Genomic DNA, 15,514 nt, shown 5'->3' with positions numbered 1-15,514 from the left:
TAAAAGGAAAATAAGAGAATACATTTGAACATACAAAGACTAAGTCACGTTTACAAATCACCTTTATTTTATCTGAGTTTACTAGAAAGAAATAAATTCAGGAGGTAAAAAAATAGTTTTTCATGTGATTTACACATCTGATGTTTTTACCACATAAAAAGCATGACTTAACAGTTTTCTCCTTCTAATTGTGTAATTTATTTTCACCTAAGACCTGTATCACAAATGTGAACCCTTAGGAATAAAGGTAACAGAAAAGAAACTGTTCTGAATAAGCCCTAGAAAACTTTAAATAAACTACCAATAGCAACTGCTAATTCTTTTGCAATGATATGAGCCATTGTTTAAAATTCTCTAGCTTTTCACATCTTTTTCTTTGGAATGTAAAAAAAAAAAAAAAAAAAAAAGGACAGATAAGGTCTATATAATTTTAGCAAGACAGTCGATCTTTCCAGGCAAGGTCTGACATACTAGATAAGATCAGGAAACTGAATTTCTCTTTGCTCGGAAAAATGCGATTTCAAAAATATGAATGTAATGCAAGATATCTTCTATAGCCTTCAATTTAATCTCTCAGTACAGATTTACAGTTCTGCTATATTGACTTATGGCCTGTACAAGACAGAATTCAGTGAACTTGAGTATGTCCATTCCCTTTCTTTGCATTACGCATTAATGACCACTCGCCTTTAGAAAGCAATTCCTTCCTATGAAAGCTAACCAACACACCCAATCTTTTATTCCTGCTTTGTGAAATGCTCACGTGAAACAAAACAGGTTATGGAACAAGCTCAAGAAAAATCACAAGTTACCACCATCAATAGCATTCCACTTGTCTGCCTCTTCTCATCCTAGCACATCCTAGGACAGAAAAAGTCCACTTAGACAATCATGCATCTCAATGAACAGACCCCAGACCAAGATGACCCAGTGGAGGCTGGGACAACTGAGGAAGAAAGAGGAGGAAACCTATTTTAACAGTATAAAAAATAAAAGATATGTCAAATATGGTATTTTTAAGGTAAGCATATAAGCATTATAAGCATAAATAAGACTGTCTATCTGAGGTTAAGATCTGTCTTAGACTTTTAAACCAAAAGTCACATTAATGAATATACTTTTGTACCTCACAATCATCACCTCCAAAGTCTCCTCTCTTCATCACCAAGAGACAGCATTTCAGTCTTACCAAATAGAATCTATACTAACCAATGTGGTAACTTTCTTAGTACCTCTCTACCATCCAACCAGTCAGGAATTCTTGAGTTAAATCCTCATGAACAAATGACATCCTACACCAAAAACTTGGTTGCCTTTATTACTCTTATTCCATGAAGCTCATGAATGAAAACCCCTTATTTTATAATTGCTCGTCCAACTTATAAAACTTAGATCGGCACCTTTTTACACTGTATTTCTTTAAATACTCTTTAACCATTTACTTTCTTAAAAAGCAATAATGCCTATCACTTCAAGAGACTAGCCACTTGGCTCCTAACACACATTAAATGGCTAATTCAGTCCTCCTAACAGCACAAAGGGAAAGTACTCTCTATAATATGGCTGCGAAAAAACAAACTATGTAAGCCACCTACAAAGAAATCTGCACACACATAAGCTATGAATCCTACAACTCTACAACTTTCGGCAGAAGTGGAAAAATTGCAAAGAAATTAGCAATGGAAAACATGTTTAAGTTTTTCAGTCATTTTCAGTTACAAAAACCTAAAGATCAGGAAAAGCCAGAGATACAGTGAAATTTATACAAGAAAAATTTAATATGAAGTCACTGTACTCACCGTCTGATGGTTTCTGTCACAGTAACGCAGCCCAAAGTAATCGATCTCCACAAGGTTTATGTGACGGAATACGTGCTCAAGGACAACGGAACCTTTCGTTGACTTCTGCAAAAATAATTCACAGTTTTGTGTGTGTGTGTGTGTGTTTTTAATAAGGTGCCTTGTCTTTCTCAGTGGGACACAGTCACAGTTCTCATCTTTTATTAGCTTTGCTCACATGGGAACAATTTTATTAGCCCAAAGTTCCCTCTTTAAGTTTTGCCTCAATTACAAAGAAAGGGATTTCAGTATTAAATGAATTGCTTTGGAAAACAATTTTTTAATTGTACATTTTAAATTAATTTAAGGTTCTTTTCTTATAGGACTGTAAAATATTTTTAAGACAAAATTATTATTTTGATAAAGATAACAGTTTATATGAAGTGCATCTAATAAATTCATCAAAAAAACTTACTTTGGTTAAAAATCCCACAGTTCTTTCACTTTAAAAAGCAATTTTCACCTACATCATTACTCTCACAACTAATGCAGAAGATATATAAAACTAAAATAACAATAGCCAAAGCTTTTTAAAATTTTTTATTTTCTTTAGTAAGGTTTTATGTTTTATTTTTTTAATTGAAATATAGTATGCATACAATATTATGTTAGTTTCAAGTGTACTACATAAGGATTTGACATTTGCATACATTATGAAATGATCACACAGTAAGTTTAACAACCATCTTTTCCCATACGGTTACTATGATATTATTGACCATATTCCTTGTGCTGTATATTACATTCCAGTGATTATTTATTACATAACTGGAGGTCTGTACCTCTTAATCCCTTCACCAATTTGGCCTCCTCCCTCTGGCAACCATCCATTTGTCCTTTGTATCTACAAGTCTGCCTTCATTTTGGCTTATCAGTTTGTTCTGTTTCTAGATTCCACAGGTATTTGTCTTTCCCTGTCTGACTCATTGCTCTTAGTAGAGTACCCTCTAGATCCATCCACTTTGTCACAAATAGCAAGGCTTCTTTTTTTTTATGGCTGAGCAGTATTCTACTGTGTATATACACACTGCATCTTTATCCATTCGTCTATCAATGAACACTTAGGTTGCTTCTACATCTTGGCTATTGTAAATAATGATGCAATGAACACTGGAGTGCATATATCTTTTCAAATTAGTGTTTTTGATTTCTTCAGGTAAACCCAGAAGTGAAATTGCTGGATTATATGGCAGTTCTACATTTAAATTTTCAAGAAACCCCCATACTGTTGCCCATAGTGGCAGAATCAATTTACATTCCCACCAAAAGTGTACGAGGGTTCCCTTTTCTCCATGTTCTCACAAACATTTGTTATTTGTTGCCTTTTGATGATAGCAATTCTGACGAGTATGAGGTGGTTTCTCACTGTGTTTTTGATTTGCATTTTCCTGATGATTAGTGATATAGTGCATCTTTTCATGTATCTATTGGCCATCAGTATGCCTTCTTTGGAGAAATGTCTATTCAGGTCCTCTTCCCATTTTTAAATCAGGATGTTTGTTTTTTTGCCATTAGGTTGTATGACTTTTTTGTGTACCTTGCATATTAACCCCTTATTGAATATATTGTTTGCAAATATTTTCTCCAACTCAGTAAGCTGTCTTTTCACTTTTTTGAGTTTCCTTTCCGTGCAAAAGCTTTTTAGTTTGATGTCATCCCATTTGTTTATTTTGCTTTTGTTTCCCTTGCCTGAGGAGACAGATCCAAAAAATATATAGCTAAGACTGATGTCAAAGGGCCCACTGTTTGTTTTCTTCTAAGAGTTTTATGGTTTCTGGTCTTACATTTACATCTTTAATCCATTTTGAGTTTATTTTTGTATATGATGTGAGAAAGTAGTCCAGTTTGATTCTTTTGCATGTAGCTGTCCAGTTTTACAAACACTATTTATTGAAGAAGCTGTCTTTGCCCCATTGTATATTTTCCTGCCTCCTTTGTCATAGATTAATTGTCCATACAAGTGTGGGTTCACTTCTAGGCTTTCTGTTCCGTTCCATTGATCTATATGTCTGTTTTTGTGCCAGTACCATATTGTTTTGATTACTGTAGCTCTGTAGTATAGCTTGAAACCATGGAATGTGATACCTCCAGCTTTATTCTTCCTTCTCAAGACTGCTTTGGCTATTTGGGGTCTTTTGTGTTTTGATACACATTTTAGAATTATTTGTTCTAGTTCTATGAAAAATTCCACTAGTATTCTGATAGACATTGTGATGAATCTAAAGATTGCCTCAGGGAGTATGGTCATCCTAGCCATATTAATTCTTTCAGTACGTAAGTACAGTATATATTTTCTTTTTTTAAAAATAAATTTATTTTATTTATTTATTTTTGGCTACATTGGGTCTTCATTGCTGTACGCAGGCTTTCTCTAGTTGCAGCAAGTGGGGGCTATTCTTCGCTGTGGTGCACGGGCTTCTCATTGCAGTGGCTTCTTTTGTTGTGGAGCAAGGACTCTATGTGTGCAGGCTTCAGTAGTTGTGGCACGAAGGCTAGGTACTTGTGGCTCATGGGCTCTAGAGCACAGGCTCAGTAGTGGTGGCACACGGGCTTAGCTGCTCCACAGCAAGTGGGATCTTCCCAGACCAGGGATCAAACCCATGTCCCCTGCATTGGCAGGTGGATTCTTAACCAGTGTGCCACCAGGGAAGTCCCACAGTATATATTTTCATCTATTTGTGTCATCTTCAATTTCTTTCATCAAAGTCTTATAGTTCTCCAAGTACAAGTATTACTTCCGTGGTTAGATCTATTCCTATTTTACTCTTTTGATATAATTATGAGACTGTTTTCTGTTTTCTTAATTTCCCTTTCCAATAGTTCATTGTTAGTGTATAGAACTGCAACAGATTTCTGTATGTTAATTTTGTATCTTGCAACTTTACTGAATTCATTTATTAGTTCGAATAGATTTCTGATGGCACCTTTAGGATTTTCTATATACAGTATAATGTCACCTGCAGATAATGACAGTTTTATTTCTTCCTTTCCAAACTGGATTCCTTTTATTTCTTTGTCTTATCTAATTGCTGTGGCAAGGACTGCCAATACTATGTTGAATAAAGCAGCAAGAGTGGGCCTCCTTGTCTTGTTCCTGATCTCAGAGGAAATGTTTTTAGCTTTTCACAGTTGAGTATGATGTTGGCTATCGGTTTGTCATATATAGCCTTTATTTTGTTGAGATATGTTTCCTACATAACCACTTTGTGAAGAGTTTTTTTTTTTTCTTTTTTTTGCGGTACGTGGGTCTCTCACTATTGTGGCCTCTCCTGCTGCGGAGCACAGGTTCAGGATGCACAGGCTCAGCGGCCATGGCTCATGGGGCTACCCGCTCCATGGCATGTGGGATCTTCCCAGACCGGGGCATGAACCCGTGTCCCCTGCATCGGCAGGCAGACTCTCAGCCACTGCGCCACCAGGGAAGCACAGAGTTTTTTTTTTTTTTAATCATAAATTGAGGTTGAATTTTGTCAAAAGCTTTTCCTGCATCTATTGAGATAATTATATAACTTTTATTCTTCAATCTGTCAATGTGGTATGTTACATCGATTGATGTGCTGATATTGAACCATTCTTGCATCCCTGAGATAAATCCCTCTTGATCATGGTATATGATCTTTTTAATGTATTGTTGAATTTGGTTTGCTAATATTTTATTGATGATTTTTACATCTATGTTCATCAGTGATATTGGCCTCTAATTCTTTTTGTGGGGTCCTTGTCTGGTTTTGTATCAGGATGAGGCTACCCTTGTACAATGAGTTTGGAAGCATTCCTTCCTTTGAAATTTTTTGGAATACTTTGAGGACCCATGTTAACTTTTTTTTTTGTTTGTGTGTTTGTTTGTTTGTTTGTTGGCTGCTTTGGGTTTTCATTGCTGTGCATGCGCTTTCTGTAGCTGCGGCGAGCGGCGGCTATTCTTCACTGCTGTGCATGGACTTCTCTTTGCGGTGGATTCTCTTGTTGCAGATCACAGGCTCTAGGTGTGTGGGCTTCAGTAGTTGTAGCATGAGGGCTTAGTAGTTGTGGCTTGCAGTCTCTAGAGCACAGGCTCAGTAGCTGTGGCGCAGGGGCTTAGTGGCTCCACAGCATGTGGGATCTTCCCAGACCAGGGCTCAAACCCATGTCCCCTGCATTGGCAGGCGGATTCTTAACCACTGTACCACCAGGCAAGCCCTTAACTCTTATTTAAATGTTTGGTAGTATTCACCTGTGAAGCCATCTGGTACTGGACTTTTATTTACTGGGAGTTTTTTTTAAATTACTGATTCAGTTTCATTACTGGTGATTGGTCTGTTCATATTTCAATTTCTCCCTGATTCAGTCTTGAAACATTGCATGTTTCTAGGAACTTATCCATTTCTTCTAAGTTGTCCATTCTATTGGTGTATAATTGTTCACAGTAATCTCTTAGGATCTTTTGTAGCTCTGTGGTGTCAGGTGTAAATTCTCTTTCATCTCTGATATTATTTATTTGGGCCCTCTCTTTTTTTCTTGATAAGTCTGGCTAAAGGTTTGTCAATTTTGTTTATCTTTTCAAAGAACAAGCACTTAGTTTCATTGATCTTTTCTACTGTTTTTTCAGTCTCTATTTCATTTATTTCTACTCTGGTCTTTATGATTTCTTTCCTTCTGTTAACTTTGGGCTTTGTTTGTTCTTTTTCTAGTTCTTTTAGGTGTAAGGATAGATTGTTTGACATTTTTCTTGTTTTCTGAGGTAGGCTTGTTCTGCTATAAACTTCCTTCTTAGAACTGCTTATGCTGCATCCCGTAGATTTTGGATTGTTATGCTTCCATTTTCATTTGTCTCCAGATTTTTTAATTTTCTCTTTGATTTTTTTGAGTGACTCATTGGTTGTTTAGCAGCATACTGGTTAGGCTACAGGTCTTTTGTGTTTTTCAGTTTTCTTCTTGTAGTTAGTTTCTAGTCTAACACCAGTGAGGCTGAAAAAGATGTTGGATATGATTTCAATCTTCTAAAATTTATAGAGACCTGTTTTGTATCCTAGCATGTGATCTATCATGGAGAATGTTCCATGTTCATTTGAAAAGAATGTATTCTGCTGCTTTTGGATCGAATGTTCTAACTGTATCTATTAAGTCTCTCTGATCTAATGTGTTGTTTAAAGCCACTGTTTCCTTACTGATTTTCAGTCTGGATGATCTGTCCATTGATGTAAGTGGGGTGTTGTTTTTGTTTTTGTTTTGCCTGTGCCCAGTGGCATGTGAGGTCTTAGCTCCCTAACCAGGGATCGAACTCATGTCCCCTTCAGTGAAAGAGTGGAGTCCTAACCACTAGAGCAACAGGGAATTCCCTGAAAGTGGGCTGTGAAAGTCCCCTACTATTAATGTGTTACTGTCAATTTCCCCCTTTATGTTTGTTAATATTTGCTGTATGTATTTAGGTGTACCTATGTTGGGTGCATATATATTTACAATTGTATTTTCTTTCTTCTTGAATTGATCCCTTAGATCATTATATACTGTCCTTCTTTGTCTTGTTACAGTCTTTCTTTTAAAGTATATTTTGCCTGATACAAGTATTGCTACCCCCCAGCTGTCTTTTCATTGCCCTCTGCATGGAATACTTTTTTCCATCCTCTTACTTTCAGTCTGTGTGTCTTAGATCTCAAGTAAGTCTCCTGTAGGCAGCATATACATGGGTCTTGTTCTTTATCCATTCAGTCACACTGTCTTTTGACTGGAGCATTTAGATTTAAAGTAATTGATAGGTATGAAATTATTGCCATTTCGTTAAGTTTTCTGGTTGTTTTTGTAGTTCTTTTTTCTTCCTTTCTCCTATGATAGATTTTTGGTTTGCAGTTACTGTAAAGTTCATATTTAACAACCTATATACATTTTAAGGTGACGGTTTCAACTTTGAATACATTCTAACATTTTTCTCCCCCCGCCACTGTTTACTGTGTTTAACATCATATTTTATATCTTTTTCTTCTGTGTATCTCTTACCTACTTCTTGTGGATATAAATAATTTTCTATATCTTCTAGCCTTCCTACTAGTTTTATAAGTGGTTGGTCGACAACCTTTACTTTATGTTTGCCTTTACCAAATAGATTTTTCCTTTCATAATTTTCCTATTTCTATTTATGGTCTTTTTCCTTTTCTGCTTAGAGTAGCCCCTTTAACACTTCTTACAAAGCTGATTTTGAGGTGCTGAACTCTTTTAGCTTTTCCTTGTCTGTAAAACTCTTTCTCTCTCCTTCAAATCTGAATGATAGGGACCTCCCTGGTGGCACAGTGGTTAAGAATCCGCCTGCCAATGAAGGGGACACGGGTTCCAGCATTGGTCTGGGAAGATCCCACATGCCACAGAGCAACTAAGCCCATGCGCCACAACTACTGAGCCTGCACTCTAGAGCTGACGTGACACAATTACTGAAGCCAACGCACCTAGAGCCCATGCTCTGCAACAACAGAAGCCACAGCAATGAGAAGGCCGCGCACCACACCGAAAGTAGCCCCCACTCACTGCAACTAGAGAAAGCCTGCACTCAGCAAGGAAGACCTAACGCAGCCAAAAATAAACAATAAATAAATTTATTTTAAAAAAACTGGATTAGGGGATTGGTTCAGGATGGTGGAGTAGAAGGACATGCTCTGACTCCCTCTTTCGAGAACACTGAAATCACAACTAACTGCTGAACAATCAGCGAGAGGAAGGCACTGGAACTCACCAAAAAAGACACCCTACATGCAAAGACAAAGGAGAAGTCTCAATGAGATGGTAGGAGGGGCGCTATCACAATAAAAACAAATCCTATAACTGCTGGGTGGGTGACTCACAAACTGGAGAACACTTACCACAGAAGTCCACCCACTGGAGTGAAGGTTCTGAGCCACATGTCAGGCTTCCCAACCTGGGGGTTTGGCAACAGGAGGAGGAATTCCTAGAGAATCAGACTTTGAAGGCCAGTGGGATTTGATTGCAGGACTTTGGCAGGACAGGGGGAAACAGAGAGTCCACTCTTGGAAGGCACACACAAAGTAGTGTGCGCATCAGGACCCAGGGGAAGGAGCAGTGACCCCATAGGAGACTGAACCAGACCTACCTGATAGTGTTGGAGGGTCTCCTACAGAGGCAGGGGGTGGCTGTAGCTCACCGTGAGGACAAGGACACTGGCAGCAAAGTTCTGGGAAGTACTCCTTGGCGTGAGCCCTCCCAGAGTCTGCCATTAGCCCCATCAAAGAGCCCGGGTAGGCGCCAGTGTTGGGTCGCCTCAGGCCAAACAACCAACAGGGAGGGAACCCAGCCCCACCCATCAGCAGTCAAGTGGATTAAAGTTTTACCGAGTTCTGCCCACCAGAGCAACAGCCAGATCTACCAACCACCAGTCCCTCCCATCAGGAAACTTCCACAAGCCTCTTAGATAGCCTCATCCACCAGAGGGAAGACAGAAGAAGCAAGAAGAACTACAAACCTGCAGCCTCTGGAACAAAAACCACATTCACATAAAGATATACAAGATGAAAAGGCAGAGGGCTATGTACAAGATGAAGAAACAAGATAAAACCCCAGAAAAACAACTAAATGAAATGGAGACAGGCCATCTTCCAGACAAAGAATTCAGAATAATGATAGTGAAGATGATCCAGGACCTCGGAAAAAGAATGGAGGCAAAGATTGAGAAGATGCAAGAAATGTTGAAAAAAGATCTAGAAGAATTAAAGAACAAACAAACACAGACGAACAATACAGTAACTGAAATGAAAACTACACTAGAAGGAATCAACAGCAGAATAACTGAGGCAGAAGAATGGATAAGTGACCCTGGAATACAGAATGGTGGAATTCAAGGGGCTGTGGAACAGAATAAAGAAAAAAGAATGAAAAGAAATGAAGACAGCCTAAGTGGCCTCTGGGATAACAAACACAACAACATTTGCATTATAGGGGTCCCAGAGGGAGAAGAGAGAGAGAAAGGACCCAAGAAAATATTTGAGCACATTATGGTCGAAAACTTCCCTAACATGGGAAAGGAAATAGCCACCCAAGTCCAGGAAGCACAGACAGTCCCATACAGGATAAACCCAAGGAGAAACATGCCGAGACACATAGTAATCAAATTGGCAAAAAATAAAGACAAAGAAAAATTATTGAAAGCAGCAAGGGAAAAATGACAAATAACACACAAGGGAACTCCCATAAGGTTAACAGCTGATTTCTCAGCAGAAACTCTACAAGCAGGAAGGGAGTGGCCTGACATACTTAAAGTAATGAAAGGGAATAACCTACAACCAAGATTACTCTACCCAGCAAGGACCTCATTCCGATCTGATGGAGAAATCAAAAGCTTTACAGACAAACAAAAGCTAAGAGAGGGCTTCCCCGGTGGCACAGTGGTTGAGAGTCCGCCTGCCGATGCAGGGGACATGGGTTCGTGCCCCGGTCCGGGAGGATCCCACATGCCGTGGAGTGGCTGGGCCCATGAGCCATGGCCGCTGAGCCTGCGCATCCAGAGCCCGTGCTCCGCAACGGGAGAGGCCACAACAGTGGGAGGCCCGTGTACCGCAAAAAAAAAAAAAAAAAAAAAGCTAAGAGAATTCAGCATGACCAAACCAGCTCTACAACAAATGCTAAAGGAACTTCTCTAAGTGAGAAACACAAGACAAGAAAAGGACCCACAAAAACAAACCCAAAACAATTAAGAAAATGGTAAGAGGAACATACATATCGATAATTACCTTAAATGTGAATGGATTAAATGCTCCAACCAAAACACATAGGCTTGCTAAATGGATACAAAAACAAGACCCATATATATGTAGCCTACAAAAGACCCACTTCAGACCTAGGGACATATACAGACTGAAAGTGAGGGGATGTAAAAAGATATTCCATGCAAATGGAAATCAAAAGAAAGATGGAGTAGCAATACTCATATCAGATAAAATAGATTTTAAAATAAACAATGTGACAAGAGACAAGGAAGGACACTACATAATGATCAAGGGATCAATCCAAGAAGAAGATGTAACAATTATAATTATATATGCACCCAACACAGGAGCACCTCAATACATAAGGCAACTGCTAACAGCTCTAAAAGAGGAAATCGTCAGTAACACAGTAATACTGGGGGACTAAAACACCTCACTTACACCAATGGACAGATCATCCAAACAGAAAATTAATAAGGAAACACAAGCTTTAGAGGAGACAATAGACCAGATAGATTTGATTGATAATTATAGGACATTCCATCCAAAAAGAGCAGATTACACTTTCTTCTCAAGTGTGCATGGAACATTCATCAAATCTCAGTAAATTTAAGAAAACTGAAATCATACCAAGCATCTTTTCTGACCACAACGCTATGAGATTACAAATGAATTACAGGGAAAAAAACGTAAAAAACACAAACACATGGAGGCTAAACAATACGCTACTAAATAACCAAGAGATCACTGAAGAAATCAAAGAGGAAATCAAAAAATACCTAGAGCCAAATGACAATGAAAACACGACGATCCAAAACCTATGGGATACAGCAAAAAGAGTTCTAAGAGGGAAGTTTATAGCTATACAAGCCTACCTCAATAAACAAGAAAAATCTCAAATAAACAATCTAGCCTTACACCTAAAGGAACTAGAGAAAGAAGAACAAACAAAACCCAAAGTTAACAGAAGGAAAGAAATCATAAATTTCAGAGCAGAAATAAATGAAATAGAAACAAAGAAAACAACAACAAAGATTAATAAAACTAAAACCTGGTTCTTTGAGGAGATAAACAAAATGGATAAACCATTAGCCAGACTCATCAAGAAAAAGAGAGAGAGGACTTAAATCAATAAAATTAGAAATGAAAAAGGAGAAGTTACGACAGGCACCACAGAAATACAAAGCATCCTAAGAGACAACTACAAGCAACTCTATGCAAATAAATGGACAACCTGGAAGAAATGGACAAATTCTTAGAAAGGTATAACCTTCCAAGACTGAACCAGGAAGAAATAGAAAATATGAACAGACCAATCACAAGTAATGAAATTGAAACTGTGATTAAAAATCTTCCAACACACAAAAGTCCAGGACTAGATGGCTTCACAGGTGAATTCTATCAAACATTTAGAGAAGAGTTAACACCCATCCTTCTCAAACTCTTCCAAAAAATTGCAGAGGAAGGAACACTCCCAAACTCATTCTGTGAGGCCACCATCACCCTGACACCAAACCCAGACAAAGATACTACAAAAAAAGAAAATTACAGACCAATATCACTGATGAATATAGATGCAAAAATCTTCAACAAAATACTAGCAAACAGAATCCAACACATTAAAAGGATCATACACCATGATCAAGTGGGATTTATCCCAGGTATGCAAGGATTCTTCAATATATGCAAATCAATCAATGTGATACACCATATTAACAATTTGAAAAATAAAAACCATATGATCATCTCAATAGATGCAGAAAAAGCTTTTGACAAAATTCAACACCCATTTATGATAAAAACTCTCCAGAAAGTGGGCATAAAGAGAACCTACCTCAACATAATAAAGGCCATATATGACAAACCCACAGCAAACATGATTCTCAATGGTGAAAAACTGATGAAAAACTGAAAGCATTTCCTCTAAGATCAGGAACAAGACAAGGATGTCCACTCTCACCACTATTATTCAACATAGTTTTGGAAGTCCTAGCCACGGTAATCAGGGAAGAAAAAGAAATAAAAGGAAACCAAATTGGAAAAGAAGAAGTAAAACTGTCACTGTTTGCAGATGACATACTATACATAGAGAATCCTAAAGATGCCACCAGAAAACTACTAGAGCTAATCAGTGAATTCGGTAAAGTTGCAGGATACAAAATTAATGCACAGATATCTCTTGCCTTCCTATACACTAATGATGAAAAATCTGAAAGAGAAATGAAGGAAACACTGTCATTTACCACTGCACCAAAAAGAATAAAATACCTAGGAATAAACCTACCTAGGGAGACAAAAGACCTGTATGAAGAAAACTATAAGACACTGATGAAAGAAATTAAAGATGATACCAACAGATGGAGAGATATACCATGTTCTTGGATTGGAAGAATCAATGTTGTGAAAATGACTATACTACCCAATGCAATCTACAGATTCAATGCAATCCCTATCAAATCACCAATGGCATTTTTTACAGAACTAGAACAAAAAAATCTTAAAATTTGTATGGAGACACAAAAGACCCCAAATAGCCAAAGCAGTCTTGAGGGAAAAAAACAGAGCTGGAGGAATCAGACTCCCTGACTTCAGACTATAATACAAAGATACAGTAATCAAGACAATATGGTACTGGCACAAAAACAGAAATATAGATCAATGGAACAGGATAGAAAGCCCAGAGATAAACCTATGCACCTATGGTCAACTAATCTATGACAAAGGAGGCAAGGATATACAATGGACAAAAGACAGTCTTTTCAATAAGTGGTGCTGGGAAAACTGGATGGCTACATGTAAAAGAATGTAATTAGAACACTCCCTAACACCATACACAAAAATAAACTCAAAATGGATTAGAGACCTAAATGTAAGACCAGGCACTATAAAACTCTTAGAGAAAAACATAGGAAGAATACTCTTTGACATAAGTCACAGCAAGATCTTTTTTGATCCACCTTCTAGAGTAATGGAAATAAAAACGAAAATAAACAAATGGGACCTAATGAAACTTCAAAGCTTTTGCACAGCAAAGGAAACCATAAACAAGATGTAAAGACAACCCTCAGAATGGGAGAAAATATTTGCAAATGAATCATCAGATAGAGGATTAATCTCCAAAATATATAAACAGCTCATGCAGCTCAATATTAAAAAAACAAACAACCCAATCCAAAAATGGGCAGAAGACCTAAATAGACATTTCTCCAAAGAAGACATACAGATGGCCAAGAAGCACATGAAAAGCTGCTCAACGTCACTATTTATTAGAGAAATGCAAATCAAAACTACAATGAGGTATCACCTCACACCAGTTAGAATGGGCATCATCAGAAAATCTACAAACAACAAATGCTGGAGAGGGTGTGGAGAAAAGGGAACCCTTTTGCACTGTTGGTGGGAATGTAAATTGATACAGCCACTGTGGAGAACAGTATGGAGGTTCCTTAAAGAACTAAAAATAGAATTACCATATGACCCAGCAATCCCACTACTGGGCATACAACCAGAGAAAACCATAATTCAAAAAGACACATGCACCCCAATGGTCACTGCAGCACTATTTACAATAGCCAGGTCATGGAAGCAACCAAAATGCCCATCGACAGACGAATGGATAAAGAATATGTGGTACATATATACAGTGGAATATTACTCAGCCATGAAAAGGAACGAAATTGGGTCATTTGTAGAGATGTGGATGCATCTAGAGACTATCATACAGAGTGAAGTAAGTCAGAAAGAGAAAAACAAATATCGTATATTAACACATATATGTGGAACCTAGAAAATGGTACAGATGAACTGGTTTGCAGAGCAGAAAACTAGACACAGATGTAGAGAACAAACGTATGGACACCAAGGGGGGAAAGCGGCAAGGGGTGGAGGGGGTGGTGTGATGAATTGGGAGATTGGGATTGACATGTGTACACTGATGTGTATCAAATGGATGACTAATAAGAAAATAAATAAACATTTAAAAAAAAGGTATTAGCTGCAGTAAGACAACAAATACTCTAAAGTTTCCTAACTGAAATAAATCTGAGCTTGGAAGAAAGACAGATGTGTTGATTAAAACAGTGTACAGGGATTAATTAGTTAATAGTTTCTAAAACTAGTTAAAATAATGAAATTGTATGTGTCAGTAAAGAATAAGCACATGAGAATGCTTTCCTATTTAAAAAAAAAAAAAACGATCTGAATGATAGCCTTGCCGGGTTATAATCTCAGTTTTAAGTTTCTTCCTTTCATCACTTTGAATGTATCATGCCTCTCCCTTCTGGTCTGCAGAGTTTCTGCTGAAAAGTCAGCTCAGAGTCTTACAGGAGGCCCCTTGAATATGACTAGTTGCTTTTCTCTTGCTGCTTTTAACATTCTCTCTTCATCTTTAATTTCTGCCATTTTAATTAAAATATTTTTTCATGTGGACCTCTTTGGATCCTTCCTGTTTGGACTCTGTGCTTCCTGGACCTGGATGTCTATTTCTTTTCTCAGGTTAGGGAAGTTTTCAGCTCTTATTTCTTCAAGTAAATTTTCGGCCCCTTCCTCTCTCTCTCCTCTTTCTGGGGCCCCTATAGTGCAAACTGCTAGTACAGCTCATGCTGTCTCTGAGGTGTCTTAAACTATCCTCATTTTTCTTTATTTATTTCTTTTTCTTTTTCTTTTTTTTTTTCTATTCTGTTTGGGTGATTTCCACTACTTTGTCTTCTAGGTTGCCGATCGGTCCTCTGTATCATCGAATCTACTGTTGATTCCTTCTAATGTATTTTTGATTTGTTACTGTATTTTTCAGCTCTGCTTGGGTCTTTATATTTTCTTACTCTTGGTTAAACTTCTCACTGTGTTCATCCATTTTTCCCCCAAGTTCATTGAGCGTCTTTGTGATCAGTACCTTGAACTCTATCAGGTAGCTTGTTTAACTCCACTTCATTCCATTCTTTTTCTGAGGTTCTGCCTTCTTCCTTCATTTGGAATATATTCACCTGTCTCCTCATT

The 15,514-nt window shown here is 37.7% G+C and overlaps 1 protein-coding gene across 1 annotated transcript in view; it reads right to left on the bottom strand.

The window, feature by feature from the left end:
• EPB41L4A (erythrocyte membrane protein band 4.1 like 4A) overlaps positions 1–15,514 on the bottom strand; it is a 256,576-nt gene that overhangs the window by 150,814 nt on the left and 90,248 nt on the right. The window contains exon 2 of the mRNA XM_060091850.1: positions 1,800–1,904. Coding sequence (XP_059947833.1) covers positions 1,800–1,904 — 105 coding nt within the window. The remainder of the gene's footprint in view (positions 1–1,799; positions 1,905–15,514) is intronic.

This window comes from Mesoplodon densirostris, chromosome 3, assembly GCF_025265405.1.
Source record: "Mesoplodon densirostris isolate mMesDen1 chromosome 3, mMesDen1 primary haplotype, whole genome shotgun sequence".
Taxonomy (NCBI): Eukaryota; Metazoa; Chordata; class Mammalia; order Artiodactyla; family Ziphiidae; genus Mesoplodon; species Mesoplodon densirostris.
This window is presented reverse-complemented; position numbering and strand designations above follow the sequence as displayed.